Here is a 23,306-nt window from a genome sequence, read left to right on the forward strand (position 1 = left end):
GTATTAAATTACAATACTAATATCAAACATTGGTTGGAAAAATGTTGTAATTTCCAGCAACATGTATTACATCTTTGCAATAATTTAGAAACTGAACAAAAATAAACAGATATTAGACAATGTGATTAATTGTAAGATAAAACATATAATCAAATGAGAACAAACAGCTACCATACAAGCAAATGCCAGGCAACAGGAGGAGGAACAACAGATCCAACAGGAAAGAGGCAATTATGGTTCTGGGCGCTCATTTAATGAACCTAGTAATGGAAATGTGCCAAATCTTCATTCACAATGGGTATCTACTTGCACGGAATTATTCATAATTTTGGTTTTTAAATGAGACACTTAAATGATCTGAACAGTAACTAAATCAGAACATTTGAAAATTAATTGTGTGCCTGTTATCTTTGTGTGAACAGAAGTAAGACAATGAAAAGCATCCAAAGAAACTTAAAACAGAACTGTTTTACCACCACTTTTTCCATTTTTGACATGTACAGCAGCTATTTGCCGACTTTGTAATTCACGCCTTCACTGACACTCAGCAGCCTAGGTAGATTGACTCAAGATGTTATTGATTGTCGAGATAGCGAATTGACACTGCGCAAAAGACAATGCACAGGAAAGCCAAATAATGAGGTACTGCAAATGGATAATGAAACTCTGATTTGGAACATCAGTATGTATTTGAATATTGAATGCTAGTGTCAAGGGTTCTGAAAAGAAAAGCAAATTGAAGAGGGCAGAGAAGCAAATGAAATGTAAAGACTCTTCAGAAGATTTGTAACTGGTAGAACAGAGGAATTCAAAATAATTACAATGAGAGAAGATTATAGGTGAAATTTAAAAAACTTAAAGTTGATAAATTTCTAAAAACGTGCTGGCTTACATCCTAAAAATATAGCTGAAGAGGTATTGAATACTCTGGTTTTGATTTTCTATAATTCCATAGTTTTAGGAATGACTCCAGTAGGTTGGAAGAAAGTAAATGTAATGCTGCTAATTGAGAAAGAATCAGAAGTCACATGACACCAGATTATGTCCAGCAGGTTTATTTGAAATCACAAACTTTCGGAGCGCTGCTCCTTCGTCATGTGGAGTGAAGAGAAGCACATAGGCACATAATTTATTTAGCCAAAGAGATCAAAAGATCATACAAATGGTGTGAGTGGAGTGTTGACAGGCTGAATAATAAGTCTCTGCAGGTAACGAAAAGTGCCTGTTTCAAGAGGGCCAACATCATCCCTGTGCCTAAGAAGGCTCATGAGCATGTCTCAATGACTACCGCCCAGTGGCCTTAACTTTGGTAAGTACTTTGAAAGTACTTTGAAAGACTGGTCATGGCATTAATCAAATCCAGCCTCTCCACTACTCTTGACCCACTCCAATTTGCCTATCGGACTAACAGATCAACGTCAGATGCCATATCACTTGCCCTTCACTCCTCCCTAGAACATCTTGACAACAAGAACAGCGATGTAAGAATCCTACTTATTGACTACAATTCAGCCTTCAACACTATTATCCCCTCGAAACTGATTAATAAGCTTAGTGATCTTGGACTAAGCCCTTACTCTCTGCAACTAGATCCTCAGTTTCCTGACCCACAGGCCACAATCAGTGAAGATTGGGGACAACATTTCATCCTCACTAACACTCAACACTGGACCCTCCCAGGGGTGCGTACACAGCGCCCTCCTGTATTCACTGTATATTCATGACCGCGTCGCCAAATACCAGACTAATTCCATTTACAAGTTCTCTGATGACACCAACATAATTGGTCGAATCTCAGATGGCGACGAAACAGACTACAGATGGGAGGTGGAAGACCTGGGAAAATGGTGCACTCAATGCTGGCAAAACTAAGGAACTCCTTTTTGATTTTTGGCAGGATGTTATTCATGCTCTCCTACACATTAACAGCACAGAGGTGGAACGAGTGGAGACTGTTAAGCTCCTGGGAGCGGTCATCCACAACAAGCTTTCTTGGACTCTTTATGCAGATGCACTGGTTACAAAATCCCAACAATGCTTCTTCTTCCTCAGGCAGCTGAGGAAATTTGGCATGATGACAGATACTCTTGCCAACTTTTATAGATGCACCATCAGGATTTTCTGTCTGGATGTATCACTATCTGGTATAGCAACTGTACCATTCAAGATCAGACACGGTTACAGAGAGTGGTGAACTTGTCCTGAACAATCACAAAGGCCAACCTCCCATCTATAGACTTTGTCTACCAGGTCCATTGTCAAGGGAAGGTCGCCAACAATCTCAAAGACCATCCCACCCTGGCAATGTTTTTCTACAGCCTCTACCATCAGGGAGAAGGTACAGAAGCCTAAACACATGCACCAGCTAGTTTCAAAACAATCTCTACCCTCTTGTTGTTAGAATACTGAATGGACTCACAAACTCTTAACATTCACCTGTACCTGTGTTTTTGTTTTTGCTGCTGTTCCCTTTTATTTACTTATTTATGCTACTTAACGCTGTGATCTGCCTTATTGTTCGCAAGACAAAGCTTTTCACTGTGCCTCGGTAAGCTTTTCAATGTGCCATGGTACAAGTGACAATAAATTCAATTCAATTCTCTTTAGTGTTAGTATGAATAGAGTGTAGTGCTGACTAGCAAGTGTAGTGATGATGCATAATCTGATTAATTGAGGCAGAGAGATACTTATAAAACATTAAAAAAAGGTGGTGCTGGATGTAAACTGAACAGCTGGAATAACATGATAGGTACATGCCATTGGTCTAACCATTTGAGAAAGGAGGGAGAGATAAAACAGAAGTACAGGTCATTTTAATCTATATCGATCATTTTAAAATATTAGAATATATGGATGTAGGTTTGCTCGCTGAGCTGGAAGGTTCATTTCCAGACGTTACGTCACCCTACTAGGTAACATCTTCAGTGGGCCTCAGGGCAAAGCACTGCTGATAATTCCTGTTTTCTATTTATATGTTTGGGTTTCTTTGGTTGGTGATGTCATTTCCTGTAGTGACATCATTTTCTGTTCTTTTTCTTAGGGGGTGGTAGATTGGGTCTGACTCGATTTGTTTGTTGATAGAGATCTGGTTGGAATGCCATGCTTCTAGGAATTCTCATGCATGTCTCTGATTGACTTGTCCTCAGATGGATGTGCTGTGCCAGTTGAAGTGGTGTCCTTCCTTATCTGTATGTAAGGATACTAGGCTCTCACTGTCCACCCAATCTGATTATCTTGTAAGCCTTAATTAAGTCATTTGTCAACCTTCTTCTCTCTGACGAAAACAGTCTCAAGTCTCTCAACCTTTCTTTGTAAGACTTTCCCTACATACTAGGCAACATCCTTATAAATTTCCTCTGAACCCTTTCCAAAGCTTCCACATCTTTCCTATAACATGGTGACCAGAACCGTATGCAATATTCCACATGTGGCTGCACCAAAGTTTTGTACAGCTGTGGCATGACCTCATGGTTCCAAAACCCAAACACTCTACCAATAATAGCTAACACATCATATGCCTTCTTAACAGCTCTATTAACCTGGGTGGCAACTTTGAGGGATCTATGTACATGAATGTTGAGGTCTCTCTTCTCTGCTTACCAAAAATCTTACCATTAGCCCAGTACGCTGCATCTCTGTTACTCCTTCCAAAGTGAATCACTTCACACTTTTCTGCATTACATTTCATTTGCCACCTCTCAGCCCAGCTCTGCAGTTTATCTATAACCCTCTGTAACCTACAACATCCTTCGGCACCATCCACAACTGTACCGATCTAAGTGTGAGCTGCAAATTTACTAACCCATCCTTTTACATCCTCATCCAAGTAGTTTAAAGAAATAACAAACAGCAGTGAACACAAAACAGATCCTTGCAATACACCACTAGTAGCTGGACTCCAGGATGAACATTTCCCATCAAACACCACCCTCTGGCTTCTTTCAGCCAGACAATCTCTGATCCAAACCATTAAATCGCCCTCAATCTCATGCTTCTATATTTTGTACAGTAACCTACCGTGGGGAACCTTATCAAATGCCTTACTGAAATCCATATACACCACATCAATGGCTTTATCCTCATCCACCTGTTTGGTCACCTTCTCAAAGTACTCAATAACGTTTGTGAGGCCAACCAACCGTTCGCAAAACCGTGCTGACTATTCTTAATCAACTAATTCCTATTGAAATGATTATAAATCTTATTTCTTACAACCTTTTCCAACACTTTACCCACAACAGAGTAAGACTCACTGGTCTATAATTACCAGTATTGTCTCTACTCCCCCTCTTGAACAAGGGAACAACATTTGCTAACCTCCAGTCTTCTAGTGCTATTCCTGCAGACAATGATGACATAAAGATCAAAGCCAAAAGGCTCAGTATCTCCTCCCTGGCTTCCCAGAGAATTCTAGCTTCCAGCCAAGGGGATTTATCTATTTTCACACTTTCCAGAATTTCTAACACCTCCTCCTTGTGAACTTCAATCCCATCTCGTCTAATAGTCTATGATTTGGAACATGAACTGCAAAGATTCACAACTGAAGATTTTTCACTTGAGTGAAACATAAAAATGCAAATAGCACTCCAGAAATTCACTGCCATCCAGGACAAAGCAGTGTCCATGATTGGTACCCAAGCATATACTTAAAAATTAACTTTCTTCATCACAGTTATACACCTTTACTCATGTTTGCACATAGTTATTCTAACTTTGTCAGTGCAACAGATAGTCATAGAGTCATAGAGATGTGCAGCATGGAAACAGACTCTTCGATCCAAATCGTCCATGCCGATCAGATATCCCAACCCAATCTAGTCACACCCGCCAGCACCCAGCCCATATCCCTCCAAACCCTTCCTATTCATATACCCTTCCAGATACCTTTTAAATGTTGCAATTGCATGAGCCTCCACCATTTCCTCTGGCAGCTCATTCCATACCCGTACCACCCTCTGTGTAAAAAAGCTGTCCCTTAGATCTCTATTATATCTTTCCCCTCTCACCCGAAACCTATACCTTCTAGTTCTGGACTCCCCCACCCCAGGGAAAGGCTTTGTTTATTTATCCTAACGATGCTCCTCATGATTTTATAAATCTCTATATGGTCATCCCTCAGCCTCTGACACTCCAGTAAAGGAAAGCATATTAAACACCTTCTTCACTCTACCTTCAAAGAGCTATGAACCTACACTCCCAGGTCTCTTTGTTCAGCAACACTCCCTAGAAACTTACCATTAAGTGTGTAAGTCCTGCTCTGATTTGCGTTCCTAAATTGCAGCACATCACATTTATCTAAATTAAACTCCATCTGCCACTGCTCAGCTCATTTGCCCATCTGATCAAGATCCTGTTTTCCTCTGGTGTATCCTTCTTTGCTGTCCACTACCCTTCCAATTTGATGCCATCCGCAAACTTACTACTCTCTTATGCTCACATCCAAATAATTTGTAAATGACGAAAAGTAATGGACCCAGCACCCATCGTTGTGGCACTCCACTAGTCACAGGCCTCCAGTCTGAAAGGCAATCTTCCACCACCACCCTCTGTCTTCTACCTTTGAGCCAGTTCTGTATCCAAGTGGCTAGTTCTCCTCGTATTCCATGAGATCTAACTTTGTTAACAAGTCTCTCATGGGGAACCTTGTCGAATGCCTTACTGAGGTCTATATAGATCATGTCCACCGCTCTGCCCTCATCAATCCTCTTTGTTACTTCTTCAAAAACCTCAATCAAGTTTGTGAGACATAATTTCCCACACACAAAGCCATGTTGACTATACCTAATCAGTCCTTGCCTTTCCAAATACATGTACATATTGTCCCTCAGAATTCCCTCAACAGCTTGCCCAACACTGACATCAAGCTCGCTGGTCTATAATTCCTTGGCTTGACTTTACCACCTTTCTTAAACAGTGGCACCACATTAGCCAACCTCCAGTCTTCCAGCACCTCACCTGTGACTATCAATGATACAAATATATCAGCAAAAGACCCAGCAATCACTTCCCTAGTTTCCCACAGAGTTCTAGGGTACACCTGATCAGGCCCTGGGGATTTATCCACTTTTATGTGTTTGAAGACATCCAGCACTTCCTCCTCTGTAATATGGACATTTTTCAAGATTTCACCATCTATTTCCTAAATTCTATATCTTGCATGTCCTTTTCCACAGTAAACACTGATGCAAAATACTCAATGTCTCCAGTCTTAGGTGCAGATCTTTATTCACCCAAGCAATATCCCTTATCTTGTGCAGTAGTGTATACTATATGCAAGTTGGACTGCAGCAACTCATCAGAATTTCCTCAACAGTATCTTCCAAATCACAGACCTCTACCACTGGCAAGGGCAAGAGCAGCAAAAGGATGGGAACACTTTCACATGAAAGTGTTATCTTCTAAGCTGCAAACCATTCTGACTTGGAACTATATCAATGTTCCTTTATTGTTGCTGGATCAAAATTGTGGAATTTCATTTCTATTGATACTCTGTGTGTACTTCAAGAAGTCAACTCACCACCAGGTGAAGGGCCGTTAGGGATGAACAACAAATTTTGGCCTTGTGAGCAATCTCCGTAATCCATAATAGAATTGTAGTTCATTTTAAGTGACTACCTCAAAGAGAGGAGAGGAGAAACAATGCAGACCAGATAAGACATTTCAAACAGCGGAATGATTACCACAAAGATAGTGGAAATTAATCAAAAATCCTTGCAAAAGTAAGCAATATGTTTGTTAACAGCTCCATTGGCTAATTAAATATTCAACCAACAGATTACAACTAGAATTTAGTTGTCAAATGTTGGAGTTGTGAGTGAAAAATATTATCTGCTCAACACACTCACATTATTTTAGAGGATGACATTGCGTCTATTTAATGTTTAAGGAATATAGAACATAGAACAACATAGCACATTACACAGGCCTTTTGGCCCTCAATACTGTGCCAACCTTTTATCCTACTCTAAAATCAAATTAACCTGCATACGCTACATTTTGCTACCATCCATGTGCCTGTCCAAGAATTGCTTAAATATCCTAATGTCTCTGACTCTGCTCCCACTGCTGGTGATTCATTCCATGTATCCACCACTCTGTGTAAAGAATGAACCTCTGACATCTCCCCTAATCCTTCCTCCAATCACTTTCAAATTATGCCCCCTCTTGATAGCCAATTCTGCCCGGGGAAAATGTCTCTGGCAATGCATTCTATCTATGCCTCTCATCATCTTGTACACCTCTATCAAGTCACCTCTCATCCTTCTTTGCTCCAATGAGAAAAGCCCTAGTTCCCTCAACCTTTCTTCATAAGATATGTCCTCCAGTCCAGGCAGCATCCTTGCAAATTTTCTCTGCATCCTTTCTAAAGCTTCCACATCTTTCCTATAATGAGGCAACAAGAACTGAACACAATATTCCAATGTGGTCTAACCAGGGCTTTATAGAGCTGCAGAATAACTTCGCAGCTCTTAAACTCAATCCCCCTGCTAATGGAAGCCAACTTAACGTATGGGTGGCAACTTTGAGGGATCTATGGACATAGACACCAAGATTCCTCTCTTCTTCCACACTGCCAAGAATCCTGCCTTTAGCACTGTTTTCTGCATTCAAAGTCAACCTTCCAAAATGAATGGCTTCATACTTTTACAGATTGAACCCCATCTGCCACTTATCAGCCCAGTTCTGCATCCTGTAAATATCTCATTGCAACCTACAACAGCTCTCCACACTATTCACAACTCCACCGACCCGTTGTGTCATCAACAAACTTACTAATCCACCCTTCCACTTCCTCATCCAAGTCATTTATAATAATCACAAAGAGCAGAGGACCCAGAACATATCCCTGCAGAACACGACTTGTCATTGAGCTCCAGACTAAGTACCCATCTACCACCGCTCTCTGTCTTCTATGAGCCAGACAATTTTGTATCCACACAGACAGGTTTACTGTATCCCATGCCTCCTTACTTTCTAAATGAGCCTACCATGGGGAACCTTATCAAATGCCTTACTAAAATCCATGTACACCACATCCACTGCTCAACCTTTATCAATGTGTTTTGAGGCCTCCTCAAAGAATTCAATAAGGTTTGTGAGGCACGACCTTCCCCTCACAAAACCATGCTGACTATCTAATGATTTTCGAAATCATCATAAATTTTGTCTCTCAGAATCCTCTCCAATACTTTACCCACCACTAATGTAAGACTGACTGGTCTGTAATTCGCAGAATTATCCCTATACCCTTTCTTGAACAAGGGAATAACATTTGCTACCCACCCTACCACTCTAGTGGACATCGAGGATGCAAAGATCATTGGCAATGGCTTAGCAATCTCTTCCCTTGCTTCCTGTAGTAATCTAAGGTATATCCTGTCCACCCCAGGGGATTTATCTATAAATATGTTTTTCAAAATTTTGAGCACATCCTCCTTTGTAACATCAACCTGTTCCAGCATATCAGTCTGTTTCTCACTGACCTCAGAAATGTCAAGATCCCTTTTAGTGGTGAACACTGAAGCAAAGTATTCATTAAGGACCTCCCCTACCTACCCCGACTCCAGGCGCAAGATCCCTCCATTATCCCTGATCGGTCCTACCCTTACTCTGATCATCCTCTTGTTCCTAACATAAATGTAGAATGCCTTAGGGTTTTCCTTAATTCTACCCGCTAAAGCTCTTTCATGCCCCCTTCTAGCTCTCCTAAGTCCATTCTTCAGTTCCTTCCTGGCTACCTTGTAACCCTCTAAAGACCTGTCTGATGTTTGTTTCCTCAACCTAAAGTAAGCTTCCTTACCCCTCTTGACTAGATGTTCCACAACCCTTGTCACCCAAGGTTCTTTCACCCTACCATCTCTTCTTTGCCTCAGTGGGACAAACCTGTCTAGCACTATCAGCAGGTGGTTTCTAAACAACGTCCACATTTGTGTCATGCATTTCCCTGCGAACAGTTGTTCCCAATTTAGGCACTCCAGTTCCTACCTAACAGCATTGTAATTCCCCTTCCTCAAATTACATACTTTCCCATATCGTCTCTGCTCATATCCTTCTCCACGCATATGGTTAAAAGTCATGGAGTTGTGATCACTATCATCGAAATGTTCTCCCACCGAAAGGTTTGATATCTGGCATGGTGGCCGAATCCAATATGGCCTGCCCTGTATTTGGCCTAATTACATATTGCATCAGGAACCCTTCTGAAATAAACTGCTCTGTCCAAACTATTTATACTAAGTAGGTTCCAATCAATATTAAGGAAGTTAAAGTCTTATGGGCACATAACGGTTTTCACATACACTACTGAGGTTGTTTCCACCTCCATTTACAGTGACTTCCAGGCAAAATCTCATAAAATTTAAATAACAGGGCAAAATGGAATTCATTTGCTGGTACCAGAAATTTCCAATGCTATTCACTCATGCTGTAATGTACATTTATCATTTATGCTCTCAGATCTTCTATTGTTGCAGTAAGCACATTAAAATGGGCTCATAACGGTTAAAGAAATACAACTATTCCATTGTTACGTTACACATATTATTATGAATTTTGATCACAAAGCATCAACAGTAAGGAAAAAGTGCAATTACTGTATATATCTGAGTAAAAGTTGATCTCAAATAACAGTTGACATCCTATTTTTGGCCAAAAATTCTGGAATTTTCCATATATCTCATATAAACGTCGACACTAGTTCTTCACAGATAACAGATCAACATTTGTGAGTCAAGGTATTATCCTGAACATAAATGCTATGATGAGGAAATGTATTTTGTTGTGCTATTGTGTATTTTGATATATAATTCACACCATTTTGGCATGAAAGTTTAAGACGCATCAGGTCAGAGTAAGGTGACAACCTCCCTTTGTGTGCAGCTCAGCTGAGCTCAGTTCCCAGTGGAATACAATCATAAACCTAAATTAGGTTTTGAAATGTCTTCATCATTTTGTATAAAAATGCCCTCCAGATTATGAAGTTTTATTCACAGCTGAAGATGTTTAACAGTGTGATTTTGCAGGAGTTTAATAAACATTTTGATATACTTAATTTTAGATGTGCCATGTAATTGTAATTTAATGCCATATTATATTTCTACTTCATTTTTTGTATGTATAAATAAAAACTTAGTAATTTCTTCTTGTTTCTATTGTCTTTATCTGGTAATTACTGTAATTTGTTGTGTTTTTTATTCATTTCATGATCAGTTGGGCTTTTGCTAATGATACAGCATTGTGGACTGTAGCATGAAATTCAGCCCCTCAAAAGTAATAACCATGTAATTGTCAACCCCATAAATTTAACCTTAAAAAGTAGTTTAAAAAATTGATCTTTACACAAATATATATGGTACTTTAAAATCTTTGGGGGATCTATTATTGTTTTTAAAATATTTGAAGAAGATTTTAAGTGTTCGTATCAATTATAAAGTTGGATGATAAGAAAAACTAGTCCACATGATCTGGGAACTCTTGGCCTGGAAGCAATGCCCAAAATAATAAAAAATAATTATGTGGAAGGTTGAGGTAATGCAGAAACACAGAGAAACTACTTAAGGATTTCTTCAAAGTTATTTCCTACCTAGGCTTCAATTATTTCAGCTCTGCCTAGGATGTTAAAAATCATCAGCCCATGTCACTAGTAAATCAATATGGGGGTGGGAGGCAGTCCTCTGATTTTCAGAGTTAAAGATCACACAGGTTATGGTCCAACAGGTTTAATTTTTAACTCTGTCCACCCCAGTCCAACACCGGCATCTCCAAACTCTGATCTTTACTGATCTATGCATGATTGTGGGCTTGAATATGAAGCAGTGGGGTGAGAACTATTCCATGCTCATTCTGACCCCAGTGGTCCCTCTATTCCTGTGGTCTCCATCCTTTAAGAAAGTCGAACAAACACACCTGTTCCCTAGGTCACATTTCTATCCTGGGAATCTGGAGAATGTTGCACAAGAAGCAGCCAAAACCTCCTTGTAGCACTGCTGAGTGCTACAGCTGCCAGCTTCTGATTGGCCAGCAGATCCTGGTGTTCCTCAATAATTATCCTAAGCCTGGTTGAAAGCCAACCAGTGACCAGTTAAGTGCCTGATTTCTGGAAGATTCAGTCAGCTATCTGGGCATGGCTTTCTCCACACGAATGTCTCCCATTTTTGGATATATTTTTGAAAATGTGAAGAATCTGCCTGAAGTAACAGCAATACATATTTTCATAATAATGGGTCTAGTGCTGCAATAAGATTTATTCTTTCATTCAAACTCATTCAACAGTAGCATGTAACAGCATAAACAACTCTATAATTACAGATATGCACATTACAATTAGGACAATGCATAATTTTTGATATACATGTTCACATATTTTGCATGACTGAAGTATAGTCACACATCAAATTACAATACATCCTGCTTTCTATATTTAATGGTACACATTACATTATGCCAATATAATTTATTGATAGACACTGTTCTGTATTGGCAGCATTTATATTGATCCCACACTGTTCTATAGTTAGAGAAATGTATGCATTGCCTTCATTATTATATCTCAGGAAAGAGTTAGCTTCACAGTGACAAAGACTTACTCCACAGTTATATATTTGAACATATAGTAAATGAGTAAATGTATTTTGGAAGATTTCCTTTTGAGCATTCATAGGCAAGGAATAATGTCATTATTTGAAATTATGCTCATGATTTTGTTCAAAATACTGAAGGAAAGAAATCCTTGACCAATATATTATATTTCTATGCATACTGTTAGAGAGATTCATATTCTGCTGTATTTCTGTGTGATGATAGGTGTTCTTGCACATTCGCCTTTGTGACAAAATGAATAAGTTATGGCATATGGTGAACAATCTGTTAACCTGTCATCTGTCCTTCATTTCAGAACAAAAGGAAGAAATGATTTACCGTATTTAAATTGTATTACAATTGTTGCTGCTATCTAACTCCAAATGCAATGAACTTGCCAAAGATGGATATTATGATAGGTAAATGTCAGGTTTATTACGAGACATTAGTTCCACAAAGGCTTATCTCTCCCCCATTTAATAAATCTAAATTGGGATTATTTTCATTGAGAGCTTTCAATCAGCCTGTATGGCACCAGACATGCCCATGTAATCATGCTAATTACTTAAAATGATTTAACTTAATTTACTTCTATTAAATTATCCACCAGCTTCAGATACAACTATGCTAAAGATGTCTTAACAAGTTAAGAGAAATAAAATAAAAGCCGAGAATGTGATTATATAAATGATGACAATCATAAATTAAAATAATAGACAAGAATATTGCAAACAGATCATGCATATAGTCACCATTAAGTTTTTCGAAAATGACACAGTCTAAAATGGTCTCAGAACAGTATTATGGAAAGAGGGAAAAGAAATAAACATAATCATGAGTAAATATCGATTTTTATGAAGTAAATTTTACTTTTGCTTAAAGTGAACACTGTCTTTATGAACAATTTGCTTTCTAATTTGCATAACCACAGAATCATATCTTCTTATTAACATACATTGACTTACGGCACAAGTTGTGCCTAGCAAATTATGGTTCATACAGAAAGGCACCCTGTTCCTCTTTAACAGCTGTATGCTATTTCTGTACTGTAACTATATACACTTCAAACATTTACTCTCATGCTTAGGGGTCATTTGTAACAGAATTTGCTATGATGTAAATGGATTGTTTGGATTAAAACTCAAAAGTTAATTGTAAAGATCACTGAATTACATAATAAATTATATTATGTGACACCTACTTTTATAACGACTAATACAAGGTTACTTTCTTTACTATTTTGTGAATCAAATGTTGTCATAAACAAAAATAAAGTTATCACAGCATGTAGTGTGGCTTTATAGTGAATCCAATACTTACAGTGTGTATTAACAACTGACAAGTGAATTACAGAAGAAAGCAAGAAGCTCGAGTATCAGGAAAGAAAATTAATATTTGGGTTTAATCTATTTGTTACCATTTAAAGTGTACCTTTCTCTTTAATATGTGTTTGTCTGCTAGCATCCTAGACATGGGCCAGTTTATTTTCTTAAAAGTTAAAAGCACAGTCTGTGGCACAGAAACAGACCACTGGGCGAATTGGTCTATACAACTGTTTATGTCGTGCTTTAAGCATACATTTCTATTCCATTTTTTATCATGCATGTGTCTAGATTTTTCTTAAATACATTGATGTTGATTTCCTCAAATGTTCCACACGCAGTGAGTTCCACATTCTACTCTCACTGGGCAAGAAGCTTCTTCCTGAATTCCTTAATCCTTATTTTGATTGAAGATTCATCCCCAGAAATTCAACACTCATTCTTGTGCCATGAATGAACAGCTCCAACCCAAATGGGCTTTCTATATTAGCTCCATCGTGACTTGACAGGAAGGGCTTGCATTTTAATAAAAAATAATCGCTCAGTGAACATTGATCAATTCATGGAAATAGTCTGGCACGCCTTGTAACAATGTGACAGATACCAGCATTAGTAAGGGGGATCTTAATGTTGTTTCTAGCTTATTGGTTGGAAGGTCTCTGAAGAGGCGTTTTACCAAAATTCAGATATTATGATATTAAATTTTGGAGGTCTGTGTCGCTTTTACTAACTAAACACTACAGTGTTTCTGGGGATTGTGCGAATTTGGGCTGGGAGTTCTGATTTGCAACATCTGGAAAAATCGCTGCAGCAACTAAGACAGGGAAGGGACAAAAAAGTCCATCACTGGTAAAATCCGTAGACCTACTTTAGAAAACGACAGTTCTTATTTTGTTGCTGATACTTCACTTCAGTTTTCAAATTTTTAAAATGATCTTAGCGAAGTAGACTTCCAACTATTTGCCTCTGGCCGGAAATTGTTGTTATAAATTAACCAGGAATTTATGATTTTTTTAAAAACAGAAAAGAAGGAACCAACCTTGAAGTTGTCGGGTGGGGTGGGTGGAGAGAGAGGGGGAAAGCGTTTTTACAAAATGATTGAATGTGAAGCTAATGGGAAACTCGCTTAAGAACGGCCCAGGTGTCGGAACCTGACCAGATCCGTCATAGTGGCTGCAATTATCCGCAAAATAATGCGTGGAGTATTAAATGGAAAAGAAACTTGTTCTAGCCAAAGAAATAAAGATCTAAAGTCGATTAACCAAATGTCAACATTTTTTGAAATATCCCGTGTATCCTGGGTTCGTGTCCAAATCCTCATTTTGATTTTCTTCTCCCCCCCCCCCCCCGCCATATTCAGTATCAGGCTGTTGCCTCTACCAAGATAAAGAAAAGCTGGGAAACCTCCCGTCCTGTTTGTAACATAAAGCATTATCAAGTAAAATAAGCGCTATTGTGAAATGAATTACATCACTGATGATCTCCGTGGCAACTATATTTATATTTCTATCGCTGTTATGTGTGAGAAAACTTCCTACGGATGGGATGAAAGCTGAAATAACTCAGTTAAACATCACACAACACCAGGTTACAGTCCAACAGGTTTAGTTGGAAGCACACTAGCTTTCGGAGCACTATTCCTTCATCAGGTGATAAAGATGAAGGAGCGGCACTCCGAAAGCTGATGCTTCCAAATAAAATCCGGTTAGACTATAACCTGGTGTTGTGTGATTTTTAACTTTGTACACCCCAGTCCAACACCGGCATCTCCGAATCAGAAATATATCAATACATTGAAGTCTACGGTAACGGATTTTTTTTCCCAAACAGGCCTTGGTAGAGTTTTGGTTCCGAACCTTCTAATCTGTTAAATCGACAGAATTCCTTCTAGGGTTCCGCCGAACTACTGAGGTTTAGTCCAAAGTCCCAACTCTTAATAGTTCTGACTTTTAACTGTTAATACCGGTGTAATGTAAATGTAATTTATGGTTACATCTTCCTTAACGAGTTCCAACATTTCTGCGCCATGTCCAAAGGCAATTTCGTAATTTAATAACAGCAAGATACTGCGGATGCTGGAGATCTGAAATACGAGCAGGCAGTACTGGGGCAATCAGTTGCCAAGAAGAGGCACATTGGGTGTTAACTCTGCTCCTCTCTACACAGACGCAGCCAAAGCTGCAGCGTTTCTCCAGTAATATAATAGCTTAAGGTCTCTACAGAAACACATTCGCCCACTTACTACAATTACTTCATTCCCATTTAATTTCATAACATGCCTGTTTACTTTTTACATCCCTGTTGTGTTGGAGTTTGATTATTCTCAAGATTAAAGTACCTATACTTGAGATATGAGTAACAAAACACAAATCAAAAATAATTGAAGTTTGGAATAGGAGACCATTCAGCAGTTCCAGCCAACTTACCATTAAATTATGACTGACCTCTTTTTTTGTTCCATAATGCTTTATATATTGCCAAATCTAGCAAACTCAATCTGCCAGTTTCTCTGGATCTACTTCACTGAGTTACTTTGTCATTTTAAATAGCTCCATCGGATCACCACCTGATCTCAATGGGACTTGAATTGAATTGATTGTCACATGTATCGAGGACAGTGAAAAACTTTGTCTTGCGAGCAATACAGCAGATCATAGAATTAAGTAGCATAGATAAGTGGATAATAGGTAAGCAGCGGCAAAGACGAAAACACAGGTACAGGCAAATGTTTAGAGTTTGTGAGTCCATTCAGTATTCTAACAACAGAGAAGCAATTCTGTCATTTGATCATTTTATATTTGCCTACGGGGTGATGAATGGATTCATATGATGCAGTGGTAGTGTCCCTGTCTCTGGGCTGAGTTCTACACCCTCCAGAGGCTGTCATTATATGTCTGATCAGCTTGATTATCTACAGGGTTTTTGGGTAACATTAATCAGTGAGACAAAGGGAGTGGTGTGGAACCCACTTAGCAGTAAAACAGTGATCTTCCGGTTGTATTCGTGAATACAAATAGAATATATTGAAAGAGAATTCTGGAGAGCAAGTATATAAAGTCACCATCATCCCACTCTCATAGAGACAATTGGTGGTGAGTTTAACCCGAGGGTCATCAAACCTCAGGCGAGGGGCAAGGTTGAGAAGGTAAGGTCACCAAACCTAAGGCAAGGTAGAATCTTCATGAAGACCTCATCTGCTGCGAGAATTGAATCACATGCTATTACCATCACTCTGCCAAGCAAACCAGCCATCCAGCCAAATGAGCTAATCGACCACCAACTCGGGGAAAGACGGTGGAGCAGGAGACAAAGGTTAGGCTTGTGCAGTAGGAACAGAGTGCAACATGGCCAGGGGTCTGGAGTATTTTTCAGGCGTAGGAAGGTGTGAGGCTAAAGAGGATGACCACGAAGATGTGAATCGTAACGAAAATAAAGAACTGCAGACGCTGGAAATCTGAAACAAAAACAGAAATTGCCAGAGGAACTCAGCAGGTCTTGCAACATCTGTGGCGAGAGATAAACGGAGTTAACCTTCCCAGTCTCGTGAACTTCAGAACTGTTCTTCAGAACTGTTCACAAAATGTCAACTCTGTTTACCTCTTTCCACCGATGCTGTCAGACCTGCTGGGTTTCTTCAGCAACTTCTGTTTCTGCTGTTGAGAAACTTAAAGTCAGTCCTCTCGTCAGGAGTTACAAATGAAACTTCGTAAAGGTTACCTGGTGATGACTCAGACTGTAAAATAAATGCAATTAGAGACTAGGAGATTTTCCCCCCCTCTCTCTGTTCATGAAAAATGTAAATGGAGGAAAGTGAGAAGACGCTTCATTGCATATGTACGTGTATTCGAACAAACACCTTTGGTATACTTTATCCTGCACCTTATGTGAAATATCGACAAACAACATGATATTTAAAGGAAGCCGAAAAACAGAGACTTTGATACGTTTGTAGCGGAGCAGGGGGCTCCAGATAAAGGGAGGAGAAACGCTGTGGAAGACTGTGAACATCAGAAAGCCAACATTGTGTTTGCGGTTTGGGGAAACTGCCAGGCATTGTAGGTCAAGAACATTGGAATGACGGACGTGGTGTTGGCAATAGCATTTTGGATGGACTAAGATTTATGGAGACTGGACAATGCGACAATGCAAAGATCATTAATTTCAAGTGTTCATGTAAAATACAGGAATGTATAGTCTTAACTGGCATTTTTAATTGTTAAATATAACTTTGACATTCTCACGTGAAAAAATTCACATACGCTGTTAATATTTATCAAACAAGCTACTAATCGGTGCAAAACGATATAATGATTTGGAGACGCCGATGTTGGACTGGGATGTACAAAGTTAAGATTAGAATAGATTACCTGCAGTGTGGAAACAGGCCCTTCGGCCCAACAAGTCCACACCGACCCGCAACCCACCCATACCCCTACACCTAACACTACGGGAAATTTAGCATGGCCAATTCACCTGACCTGCACATCTTTGTGAGTGTGGAAGGAAACCGCAACACCCGGAGGAAACCCACGCAGACACGGGGAGAATGTGCAAACTCCACACAGTGGAGTGTTGCCTGAGGCGGGATTTGAACCCAGGTCTCTAGTGCTGTGAGGCAGCAGTGCTAACCACTGTACCAATCACCTAATACCAGGTTATAGCCCTGATTTGGAGATGCCGGTGTTGGACTGGGGTGTGAGATGGAAATGTGTTGCTGGAAAAACGCAGCAGGTAAGCAGCATCTAGGGAACAGGAGAATCGACTTTTCTGGCATTAGCCCTTCTTTCCTGAAGAAGGGCTAATGCCCGAAACGTCGATTCTCCTGTTCCCTAGATGCTGCCTGACCTGCTGCGTTTTTCCAGCAACACATTTCCATCTCTGATCTCCAGCATCTGCAGACCTCACTTTCTCCTTGGACTGGGGTGTACAAAGTTAAAAATCATACAACATTAAGTTATAGTCCAGCAGGTTTAATTGGAAGCACACTAGCTTTCGGAGCGACGCTCCTTCATCAGGTGATAGTGGAGGGCTCAATCCTAACAGAATTTATCTAGCAAAAATTTACAGTGTGATGTAACTGAAATTATACATTGAAAAATTGATTGTCTGTTAAGCCTTTCATCTGTTAGAATACAGTGATAGTTTCACTTCTTTCATGTATAAATCACAAAACCTTTTTTTAAAAGTTGCTTTCTCGGGTTAGCTGTTAACAATGGTGATAGCTAGACAATATGTTGAAGTGTTGGCCCTCTGTGTTCTTTGTCTATGATATATTCAACATATTGTCTAGCTATCACCATTGTTAACAGCTAAACCGAGAATGCAACTTTAAAAAAAAAGATTTTGTGATTTACACATGAAAGAAGTGAAACTATCACTGTATTCTAACAGATGAAAGGCTTAACAGACAATCAATTTTTCAATGTATAATTTCAGTTACATCACACTGTAAACTTTTGCTATAAATTCTGTGTGTTAGGATTGATCCATCCACTACCACCTGATGAAGGAACGTAGCTCCGAAAGCTAGTGTGCTTCCAATTAAACCTGTTGGACTATAACCTGGTGTTGTGTGATTTTTAGTTTTATCAGGAATGCAATCAATTGTATGTAATGAAACAATTCAGTGCTGCAATCTTGAGATCGCAATTGTCGAGATTCAGGATTGCTGTGTTTAGTTCTTTACCACTTCCCTGCTCCTACAGTAATTCACACTTTACCTTTTATGTTTATACTGTATATTAAATTCTCTCATTGCGTGCTGCACTGCCGTATTCAGCTTAGATCTGCCGTTTCACCACCTTCCGTTTCCCACTCAAGCCATTAACAAGTTATTATGTCCCTTTATTAAGTGGGTGCACTTTCACCTGCCACCGTCAAAACAACTCTTTTCCTTTGCCTAGTACCTCTTACAATGCTGTTTGGGTTTAATAGAGTTGTTTCAACAAGCATTCTTTCCAAATTGTAAACGCCTCTGTTCTCTTCCCAAATACTGTCTGAACCGTAGATTCCTTTTGTTTCCCTGTTCACGCTTCAGACATTCAGATTGCGCAGTTTTTTCCCCAACTTTTGTTCAGACTCTTTACTGATGTCTCTGCATGTATCAGTTATGTTTGTGTCAGTGCTTAGCGTGTTAAACAGAATGGGTATCACTGAGTTCAGTACGGTTATTCCAGTAGAACTGACAGAGTGATTAGTTTAATACCTTCCTCATGCCAGAATCACGCAATTAGCATCATCCGATTGTGTGAAATATTTGAGCTCATGTTACCCTGAGCTGGAAACAAAACATTCCTTTGCGACAAATGCAATTGGTCTCTCTTAGGAAACACCGGAATTAACTCTGCATATGAAAACGATCTTGAGAGTCCAGTGATACTATCCGTACCTCTATGTGCGAAGGTCTAGGTTCAACTTCTGGAAGTGTGTGTCATCCTTCCCAGGCCAGCTGTATTGGAATAACTGAAATCTAAATCTGCTTTGATGGGAATGTATTTGATACGATGCTGTTGACCTCTTGAAGCTAACTTGGAAACATAACTGCAGATATCTAAGTATTGGGGTTTAGGTTTAGATAACTAAGTATTGTTTTCAACTGGAAATTCTCTTGATTGAAAATCCAGTCAATGCTTAAGCATTTTCTAAAACTTATTATTTTACTTCATTCTTATTTCTTCTTCTGTAATATGTTCTGGTTCAATAATAGCAAGGTATCAACTTTTAGAATGTATTATTATTGGCCTCATAATTCTACCGAAACAGTTCTCAATTCCGATCCAGTTCCGTATCAACATTAACGCAGCTTCAACCTGTTGTTTCCAAATTAGAATCCCCTCCTCCGTGCATTAGCAATATATGTGTATTTTCCATCATAATTTAGATAGAGAATATGGAACGAAGGGAAATTTAATGCAACATTTTGAAATGAAAGTTGTCATGTTGAAATTAGCAACTTCAAAGACAGTTATTTTCAGAAGGTTTTGTCCGTCTGGATTGACTGCCTCTCACCAAACAACTGTGACTGTAACTTGCCCGATCTAACGCTATTTTAACGAAAGTGCCGCTCCAATAACGATCACGTCCCCAGTATCGACAGGAGCGAGTTCCATGAGCACCCGAAACAACTTGTTTAAGGTAATAAAGGACTAATCTGTCATCTATTACCCTGAACAAGACTCAACAATATGGTCGAATATCCCTTACACGTGTCAAAAGACATACGCCACATACTGCAGTTGCTGGAAATCTGAAAACAGAGAAGCTTGAAGAACTCAGATCCGTATGAAAGGTCATCGACCTGAAACATTATCTCTGTTTCTCTCCATTGATGCTGCCTGGCCCGGTGAGCTGATCCATACTGTTCATTGATTTCGGTAGCGGGTGCAAACCTCTCCGCTTCCGTCCCCATACTTACGACCTTTCTACCTTTTCTAAAACTTTCTTTTTTTTAATGAATTAAATGCTTAATTAACGTCAGAAAGCAAATGTAATTTGATTAAAGCCCGGGGTGTATCAATGGGAGAGGTGTAGCGCCGTACGAAACTTAATTTTGGCCCCTGAGCCAATTGTTGTGCTGTCAAAACCCATGGTCCGATTAACTAGCCGGAAGTGGGTACACGGCAGGATTCAACTTCGAAAAACAAAGTGCGGTTAGAAACTTGGAGACAAAAAGAAATGATATTGATAGAGAGAAAATTCACCTGACTTTTTGAGGGTTTAAGCTATTCAACAGATTAGCTAACCCCTAAAATAAAGCCTCCCCTGAAATGCGCTAACATTCAAAAGTCGATGCTGTACAATAAACGGTCATCCCTAAAGTGTAAGGGAGCGATTGCAATACTTACATGTACTGGACCTACATCGGTCAGCAAGGTCAAACCTGTAAGTCGCTATTTCAAATATTAAAAGTTGGGAAGCGTACTGATAGCTTATCTCCAGAATAATTTAAGTGATAGGCATTGGATTTTCTTCACAATTCAATGAAGAACAAAAGTGAATCATAGCTATGCAAATACTGGCGAGGTTAGCCTGCATGTGAGCTTCTACTCACCAAGGGGAAGAGCGATGAAGAATGGCAGCCAGCACAAGATGAACATGCCCATGACAATGCCAAGCGTCTTCGCGGCCTTCTTCTCTCTGGAGAACTTGAGAAGGCGGACAGAGAGGGAACTTCTAATGTGGTGCCCTTTGGACCGGGAGACGATGGACTCGTCCTGAATATTCCTGCAATGGATGCGCAAAGCTCGCTCGCTGGAGTTTGATGTCTCCCTCATCACCCCAGCCTCGAGGTTCTTGGTTGTCCGCTTGGCTACAATGTACACCCTGGCATACATCACCAGGATGACAGTCAAAGGGATATAAAATGAGCCAAGGGACGAGAAGAGAGCGTAGCCAGCATCTTCCGTGATTTGGCACTCAGTCTCATCAGGAGGCGCTGGCTGCTTCCAACCCAAGAGGGGGCCGATGGAGATGACTATGGACAAGACCCAGACCCCAACCACGACCAGCACTGCTTTCTTCTCGGTGACAATGGAAGGGTAGCGCAGGGAGTACCGTACCCCGATATAACGGTCTATTGAAATGGCACACAGGCTCATGATGGAGGCAGTGCAACAGAGCACGTCAACTGCAGCCCAAATATCGCAAAAAATCCTTCCGAATATCCAGTAGCCTATGATCTCCAGTGTAGCTGAGAAAGGCAACACGGTGGTGCTGAGGAGCAAGTCTGCGATCGCTAGGTTGATGATAAAGTAGTTAGTGGTTGTCTGTAAGTGCCGGTTGAAAGCTACCGAGAGGATGACTAAAATGTTACCGACCAGCGCGAATAAAATGAAGAGAACCAGGACCAGCCCGAGCACAGCGCCTTTACTCGGGCTCAGCGAGGTGCCGTTCTGGGAAGTCCCGTTTGAGAGATTACTGGTAAAGTTGGTATCGTAGAAAAGGGGCTCCGGAGATGATCGGTTGTCGCCTCCACCGCCAGCAGAGTGCACAGAATTCATGTTAACGACCATTCTCCATTTCAGCTCATGTGACAGCCAAGCACCGAAGTCCCATCACAAACATAGCACCCGCAGTCAGGACTCGGAGGGAGAGAGCTGTCCGGCGCAGAAGCGGCTCCAGTTGCCTTTCTGGCAAGCTACACTTATCACCAGGGAGTTCGCAACAGCACAGCAGTCTCACAGTCATTTGGAGAGAACCCGAGAGTATGTCTCTCAGCTCCTCTGTGTTAGCGCCTCCCTCCTGCTCTCCGCTTTTTATATTCACCGCTTCAGGCAAAACACACACACACACACACACACATGTCAAAGGTGCTGGCTGACGTCAGGATCCGGCTGAAATAATCACTGAACATTTTGTGAAAGATCAGAGCAAGACCCAAACCGGGGAGGAGGGTCAGCACTCATTGTGGGAATGAGGGGTGGGCGAGATAGACACAGCGTGGGTGTCACACTGGCAGGATGTTCGTGAGGCACAGATAGACAGAATGGGTGTATAACACTGACAGGGTGTACCTGGGTGAGCGGTAACCGCAATGGGAGAGATAGACAATGTGGACGAATACTACTGACAGATTTCTCGGGAATGGGGGGGGAGGGGGGTGGGGTGGGGTGTGCGGGCGGGTGTGGGAGGATAGACAGTGGGTGCAAAGTAATACCAGGGTGATAGTGGGGCAGGAGTTGGCACAGTGGTAGACAGAGAGTGTATAACACTGAAAGGTTGTTCCTGAGACACAAATAGACGCAGTGAGGTATAATTCATTATTAACGGGGTAGATTGGAGGGTGGATATAAAACAGACGATTTGAGAAGGACGAGGTGGTGTGGCTTTTGCAGAATAACGCTGCAAAGAGCGGCGCTGAGGGAAGGCCTTCACTGAGTTTTGCACAATCTGCCAAACGAAGTAGCAATCACTCATTAAAAGGCAAGGGTTAAAGTTTTTAATATTCTAATACATTATCTTCAGAAAACAGCGTCCCGAAGGTTTCAGATTTTTTTTCTCTGTTAAAAAGGACAAGTTCACAATCCTGAAAGAAAAATGAAGAAATACAACAGGATAAATATTATATTCCAGGAGATTGCCTTTTTGAATATTTTTGACAGCATGTGTCTGACAGGATTGCATGGCGTAGAAATATTTTATTCACTTATCACGAGTGCATTTTCACTTGTTACAATCAATACAAATGATATTATTTAAAGAGTTTTACAATAATCGAAAAGTGCTGTTAAGTGTGGATTAGGTCGTCCATATCCCAAATTAAATCAATAAATATCTACATTGTTATCGTTTTAAACTACGCCTTGCTTTGCACACTGTTCACACCATGACAGTTCATTCTTAAAACTACTTAACCAGTCTGTAACTTAGAAATAATTTTGAAGATGGTCAAACCTTCATAAATTATCA

General features: G+C 40.2%; 1 protein-coding gene across 1 annotated transcript in view; it reads right to left on the reverse strand.

Moving 5' to 3' along the window:
- Positions 1 to 22,148, reverse strand: part of LOC122556761 (alpha-1A adrenergic receptor-like) — a 31,590-nt gene extending 9,442 nt beyond the window's left edge. The window contains exon 1 of the mRNA XM_043703888.1: positions 20,950 to 22,148. Within this exon, the coding sequence (XP_043559823.1) occupies positions 20,950 to 21,910 (961 nt within the window). The 5' untranslated portion in view covers positions 21,911 to 22,148. The remainder of the gene's footprint in view (positions 1 to 20,949) is intronic.
- Between the last annotated feature and the right edge of the window lie 1,158 nt (positions 22,149 to 23,306).

This window comes from Chiloscyllium plagiosum, chromosome 14 (assembly GCF_004010195.1).
Source record: "Chiloscyllium plagiosum isolate BGI_BamShark_2017 chromosome 14, ASM401019v2, whole genome shotgun sequence".
Classification (NCBI taxonomy): Eukaryota; Metazoa; Chordata; class Chondrichthyes; order Orectolobiformes; family Hemiscylliidae; genus Chiloscyllium; species Chiloscyllium plagiosum.